This window comes from Macaca nemestrina, chromosome X, assembly GCF_043159975.1.
Source record: "Macaca nemestrina isolate mMacNem1 chromosome X, mMacNem.hap1, whole genome shotgun sequence".
In the NCBI taxonomy this organism is placed as follows: domain Eukaryota; kingdom Metazoa; phylum Chordata; class Mammalia; order Primates; family Cercopithecidae; genus Macaca; species Macaca nemestrina.
This window is the reverse complement of record NC_092145.1, coordinates 15,515,728-15,522,537: the sequence shown is the minus strand read 5'-3', so window position 1 is coordinate 15,522,537 and position 6,810 is coordinate 15,515,728. Positions and strand designations below refer to the sequence as shown.

The following is a 6,810-nucleotide window of genomic DNA, read 5'->3' as shown; positions in this document are numbered from 1 at the left end:
TGCTAAGTGAAAGAAGGTAGACACAAGCGACTACTTACTCTATAGTTCCCTTTATATAAAAATCTAGAAAATATAAACTAACCTTTAGTGACAGAAAGCAGGTTAGCAGTTGCTTGGGAAGTGGGGTACAGGAAACATGGAAAGGAGAGATTATCAAGAGGCCTGAGAAAATTTTAGGAGATTATAAATGAATATGTTCACTATTTTATTTGAAGTGATGGTTTACCAGATGTATGTGTATGTGGAAACTTACCAAACTGCATACTTCAAAAATGCGTTTATTGTAGGTTAATTATTTCTCAATAGAGCTGTTTAAAACAAAAAGAAAAAAAGAAAACCAAAAATACCAGAGACTGGGGCCAAATTATGAAAGATTTTAGATAAAAAATATTCCCCTCCATGACACAATTAATATAGTTCTCACTTGGATACACACACACACACACACACACACACACACACACACACACAAAGCCAATTTAATTGAGCTATAATTACATGCCATACAATTCATTCATTTAATGTACAATTAACCATTTAATAAATGTGCATAATTGAATGATTTTTAGTGTATACACTGAGTTGTGAGGTATATTTTTAATGCCCCTTCCTCAACAGAATATGTTTTTAGTAATACACATGAATTAACACAAATAATTATAACCAGAAAGAAAATAAAGTGTAGCTTTTCTCTATAAAACATTTTGTGTATAGTTGTCATAGTAAAAGTCATAAGACAATTTTAAGAAAATTAAAACACGTAAAATTGAAATGTAGGCAACTAAATTATGCAACTGCTATAAAATTTTAGCATTTTGATTTTTATGTAGTATTAATGAGCAATTAAAGAATACATTTCATGCTTGAGTATATTGTTCAAATTCAGTAAAGTCTTTTATTTTCAAATGTAATAAAAACGTCTTTATCCCCCCAAATTTTACTCCTTAAATTTAACACTTCGTTTCACTGATTTAGACAGCAATAAAAGCAAGTGATCACACAGAATCACAGAGCTGCGGTAACTCGGGTTGTTCTTTGTCTTTATAATCACACGCTGTAATTTTTAATTTCGTGTACTTTGAAAGTGTAGACATATGTATCATATATTACCACAGGGACTGCAGTCTGGAAGTATGCTCAAAGCAAGCTCAAACGGAGCTAGGAGGCAGGACCTGACTCCAGAGGCGGGGCTTGGACAGCCGACCGAATTGAGGACTGGCTAAACCAGGTCTAGGGCAGAAGCAGCTTTCCTTAAGCCTTGTCTACCAATGTGTCATGTCAATTTACCAGTCCATGGCAACACCCAGGAGTTACTGCCCCTTTCCATGGCAATGACCTGACAACCTGGAAGTTACCACCCTCATCCTAGAAATTGCTGCATAAATTGCTCCTTAATGTGAATATAATTGAAAGTGGGAATCAGCATGAGTGCAGAACTGCCTCTGAGCTGCTATTCTGGGGACACCGCCCATGGGGCAGCCCTGCTCTGCAAGAAGCAGGAACAGTTCCTCTGCTGCTCTGTACACTTCTGCTTCAATTAAACTTGCTGTTTAACGTCACCGGCTTGCCGTTGAATTCTTTCCTGAGTGAAGCCAACAACCCTCCCACCTAAGCCCCAAGTGTGGGGCTTCCCTGTTCCGCATCAAAACATTTCCAAATTGTTCAGAGCTTACTTTAGAAGGGAACAGCCTATGTCTTGGACCAACTATTTAATGAGGATTTATCCAAATTAACTTCCCTGTAGAATCAAATGATTATTAAAACAGAAATATTAAAAATCAGCGAATTCGCACCTTACATAGATTTTCTTCAAGCTTAAATGTAACCACAGCAATCTTTTACAGCTCAGACCAAAAGAGGATGTGGGGGGAGAAAAGTTGAAAACTTGTATGTGATGCTAATAAGTAAAAGACTGACTTTTACTGGGTTTTATTATTCTTATATTAAAATTCTCGGCAGGGTGCGGTGGCTCAAGCCTGTAATCCCAGCACTTTGGGAGGCCGAGACGGGCGGATCACGAGGTCAGGAGATCGAGACCATCCTGGCTAACACGGTGAAACCCCGTCTCTACTAAAAATACAAAAAACTAGCCGGGCGTGGTGGCGGGCGCCTGTAGTCCCAGCTACTCGGGAGGCTGAGGCAGGAGAATGGCGTGAACCCGGGAGGCGGAGCTTGCAGTGAGCTGAGATCCGGCCACTGCACTCCAGCCTGGGTAATAGAGCGAGACTCCATCTCAAAAAAAAAAAAAATTCTCTGCAAAACAATGTTTCTCTTTATGGCCAGCAAGTGGGCAGACCTCTGCCACTGCCCCCACGCTTGGTAGGCCACTGCTCCATCCTAAGCTACTTAACAAGAAAGTGGCCTAATTAGCACTGGGTTTTTGGCCTCCAGACTCCACTATTTGTCTTTCAGGCTGCTGGAGTGACTCTTGACAGGATGAGTTCTGGGTCCTCCTGAGGGCCTTTACTTGCTTACAGCATAGTGTGGGGTACAACAGACACCACTGTGACGCGGGTGACCTGGAGGTGGCTTTAGTGTCTTTTTGTGCAGTGTGTTATTGCCACACACATCACACATGAAACCCTCTTCCTAACTGGGTTCTGGGAATTCAGACCTTGATGTTGCTACCCACACCTACCCTAAATACATGTAGAAACACCAAAACCCTTTTTCTTCTTGTCTTTGGGGGCAAAGTGTTCATTAGTCTTCATTTCTTAGTCCTCACCCACTCCTTATCCCCCCCGATGGCTAACTGTATACCTGTTGGTCTGGCCCCCAACCATGCAGGAGCCTGCCTCTCTCCCTCTTACCAGTTTTTCTTCCTTAACCCCCTCCCCACTACAAAGTCCACATCATCTTTTCACATTGTGCTGATTTTATTGCGTTCATCAACATGGTGGAACACTCTTGGTCTCAGATTCGGCCTTTATGTGATTGGTGATTCCCCAGAGTTGCCTATGGAGATGCTGTTGCTAGTTGTACATTTCTGATCCAGGCTCTGCATTTACTGGCAGCAGAGATGGTTACCTGGGATGGTTTGCTGTTGCCAATGGCTTCTGGGCTTGCTCTTGTGATTTTTATTTTCCGTTGTATTTTGTGCTTGCTCTTCTGAGTTTTAGTTTGCGTCTTATTCTGCTTGTGGTGACACACAAATATTGTTGGTCTCATTGTTATCCTAGGCTTTTTGGAGCAGGAAGGAGGTGATTGAGTTTTCTTTCTTGAATTCCTTTGAAGGGGTTTTTTTACCTTTGTGATTTTCTTCTCCACCTGGAAGGACAACACATGAGCCAGAAGGACATTGGTTTAGGGGAAGAGAGAGAGGTTGTATAGCAAGCGGAGCTTCATGGATAGGAGTGCAGGCTGAGGAGGGGAGTGTGCTAGGCAAGGACAGGACAGGGGTCTTGAGAGAATAGAGGGGAGGGAGAGAAGGAACAAGGATAGGGTCATCTGACCTTGCCAGTTTTGTTGGTCTTTTGTTGGCAAGAGTTCTTTTCCTTCTTCTCTTTGGTTCTCGGGGTTGGCTTTTTCGTGCTTACAATTGGTTGTTTCGTATTTTCTTTGGGCTTCACTGGTGTGTGGGTCTCCTTAGCCATATTGAAGCCTCCCAGTGGTCTACCCCATGCTCCTGACTTCCTTATGTATACACAGCCCTGGGTGTCGAGGAGCCCCACCCTTCAGCTTTGTTTGGTCAGAATGGGGCACCCCTATCCAATGGTAGTCCTGGGGTGGCTTGGACATCACAAAGCACTGACACCTCTGGGGGGTGGTGTTGCTGGGGTGGCCAAAATGTGGTCAGAGAAAGGGGATTTTTCCACCCCCAATACTACCTGAAGGTCCATTTCAAAATGACCTGCTACCCCCATCATTCCCCATGTTCAATTCTGGTGGGTCACATAGCAGGGAGAAGGTGTTTCCTTAAAGGCATTCCCTACAGCCACCCCTAGTCAGTGGTCCATTCTGTTCTCTCCCACCCTTTACCATGACCTACTATTTTGGATGTCTTATCTACAATCCCCCCAGGGTACAGTGGCCTTATTTAATTCTCAGTCAAAATATGAATCATTCCACTTCCCTCAAACAAATTTCCATTTTGTATCTGTTTTGGTATGGTTTGTAAACTAAGACAGGTTTTGTGTGTGTGTGTGTTTGTTTACATTTCTAAATGGTTGAGAAAAAAAGCAAAATAATATTTTATGACGTAAAAATTATGTGAAATTGAAATTTCAGTGTTCATAAAACTTTATTAGAACACAGATACACTAATTTAACTATCAGCTATGGCTGCTTTGACACTACAACAGAGTAGTTGCGACAGAGATTGTATAGCCTGCAAAACATAAAGTATTTGCTATCTGTCCTTTTAGAAAAAAAGATTGCCAACTCCTCATCTATTCTGTTCCATTGATCTATTTGCCTATCCTTATGCCAAAACTGCATTGTCATGATTAATTTCATGTCATGTCATAATTTTGTGCTAAGACATAAAATTAGGTAGCACAGCTCATCCGACTTTGCTCTTCTTTTACAAGATCATTTCAGCTACTCTAGGTCCTTCATACATTCTTAAAATCTTTAGAATCAGCTTTTCTATTAATGTTAAAGCCTGTTATGATTTCATTGTGACAGTGATGAATTTATAAATCAATATAGGGAGAATTAAAATCTTAACAATTTTGAGACCTTCAATTTGTGAACATGTATCTCTTTTATTTAGGTGTTTAATTTATCTCTGCAGTGTTTTTTAACGTTCAATTTGTTTAAAATTGGTATTGTTTCCTCCTTAAGTATTTGGTAGTAGTCATCCATGAAGACATCCGTTCCTGAAACTTTCCTTTTGAGAAGCTTTTATGTTTTGAATTAACTTTGGTATTTACACTGTTCAAAAAGTCCAGTCTCACATTAGTTTGGTAAATTGTTTTTCAAAGGCTTTTTCCATTTTATCTAAATTATCAAACTTGTTGGCATAAAGTTGTACATAATATTCCCTTTACAGTTTTGAAATGCGTGTAGCATGTGTAATGATGCACCCTCTGTAATTTCTGAAATTGGTAACTTATGTTTTGTGTTTTTTTTTTCTTGATTACTTTTATCTAGGCTTTTATGAATTTTATTCTTTTAAAAACTATCTTCAGCTTTCTTGATTTGTGTCTATCATTTTGGCTTTTTCTAATTCAATTATGTCTGTTCCTTATCTTTACTATTTTATTTTTCCTATTCAATTTGAATTTAATTTATAGCTCCTTAAGGTGAAATCTTATATTATTCACTTCAAACCATTCTTCTTTTCTAATATAAAAATAAAGCTATAAATTTTCCACTTAGCACTGCTTAAGCTGCATCTCACAAAATTTGATATATTGTGTTTCCTTATGCAGTTTGATATATATTTAATTTCACTTGTAATGTCTTTTTATTTTATTTTTTATTTTTTATTATACTTTAAGTTCTTGGGTACATGTGCACAATGTGCAGGTTTGTTACATATGTATACATGTGCCGTGTTGGTGTGCTGCACCCATTAACTTGTCATTTACATTAGGTATATCTCCTAATGCTATCCCTCCCCCCTCCCCCCACCGCATGACAGGCCCCGGTGTGTGATGTTCCCCTTCCTGTGTCCAAGTGTTCTCATTGTTCAATTCCCACCTGTGAGTGAGAACATGTGGTGTTTGGTTTTTTGTCCTTGTGATAGTTGGCTGAGAATGATGGTTTCCAGCTTCATCCATGTCCCTGCAAAGGACATGAACTCATCCTTTTTTATGGCTGCATAGTATTCCATGGTGTATATGTGCCACATTTTCTTAATCCAGTCTATCATTGATGGGCATTTGGGTTGGTTCCATGTCTTTGCTATTGTGAATAGTGCCACAGTATACATACGTGTGCATGTGTCTTTATAACAGCATGATTTATAATTCTTTGGGTATATACCCAGTAATGGGATTGCTGGGTCAAATGGTATTTCTAGTTCTCCATCCTTGAGGAATCGCCACACTGTCTTCCACAGTGGTTGAACTAGTATACAGTCCCATCAACAATGTAAAAGCATTCCTCTTTCTCCACATCCTCTCCAGCACCTGTTGTTTCCCGACTTTTTAATGATCACCATTCTAACTGGTGTGAGATGATGTCTCATTGTGGTTTTGATTTGCATTTCTCTGATGGCCAGTGATGATGAGCATTTTTTCTTTTTTTTTTATTATTATACTTTAAGTTCTAGGGTACATGTGCATAATGTGCAGGTTTGTTACATATGTATACTTGTGCCATGTTGATGTGCTGCACCCATCAACTCATCATTTACATCAGGTATAACTCCCAGTGCAATCGCTCCCCATTTCCCCCTCCCCATAATAGGCCCTAGTGTGTGATGTTCCCCTTCCCCTGTCCAAGTGATCTCATTGTTCAGTTCCCACCTATGAGTGAGAACATGCGGTGTTTGGTTTTCTGTTCTTGCAATAGTTTGCTGAGAATGATGGTTTCCAGCTGCATCCATGTCCCTACAAAGGACACAAACTCATCCTTTTTTATGGCTGCATAGTATTCCACAGTGTATATGTACTACATTTTCTTAATCCAGTCTGTCACTGATGGACTTTTGGGTTGATTCCAAGTCTTTGCTATTGTGAATAGTGCCGCAATGAACATACGTGTGCATGTGTCTTTATAGCACCATGATTTATAATCCTTTGGGTATATACCCAGTAATGGGATGGCTGGGTCATACGGTACTTCTAGTTCTAGATCCTTGAGGAATCGCCATACTGTTTTCCATAATGGTTGAACTAGTTTACAATCCCACCAACAGTG

At 39.9% G+C, this 6,810-nt stretch overlaps 1 protein-coding gene across 1 annotated transcript; it reads right to left on the bottom strand.

Moving 5' to 3' along the window:
* Positions 1–2,855: 2,855 nt before the first annotated feature.
* Positions 2,856–3,650, bottom strand: LOC139360788 (uncharacterized). Its single transcript, XM_071088826.1, has 2 exons — positions 3,453–3,650; positions 2,856–3,267 (listed from the first exon to the last, which is right to left on the bottom strand). The coding sequence occupies exons 1-2, from the start codon at positions 3,591–3,593 to the stop codon at positions 2,956–2,958; spliced, it is 453 nt and encodes a 150-aa protein (XP_070944927.1). The 5' UTR covers positions 3,594–3,650; the 3' UTR covers positions 2,856–2,955.
* Positions 3,651–6,810: the final 3,160 nt, after the last annotated feature.

Coding starts and splice junctions, on each gene's coding strand:
- LOC139360788 (XM_071088826.1), bottom strand. CDS start 3,593: ATGGCTAAGGAGACCCACACACCAGTGAAGCCCAAAGAAAATACGAAA. Junction 3,268..3,452: donor AGACCAACAAAACTGGCAAG/GTCAGATGACCC, acceptor TTGTCCTTCCAG/GTGGAGAAGAAAATCACAAA.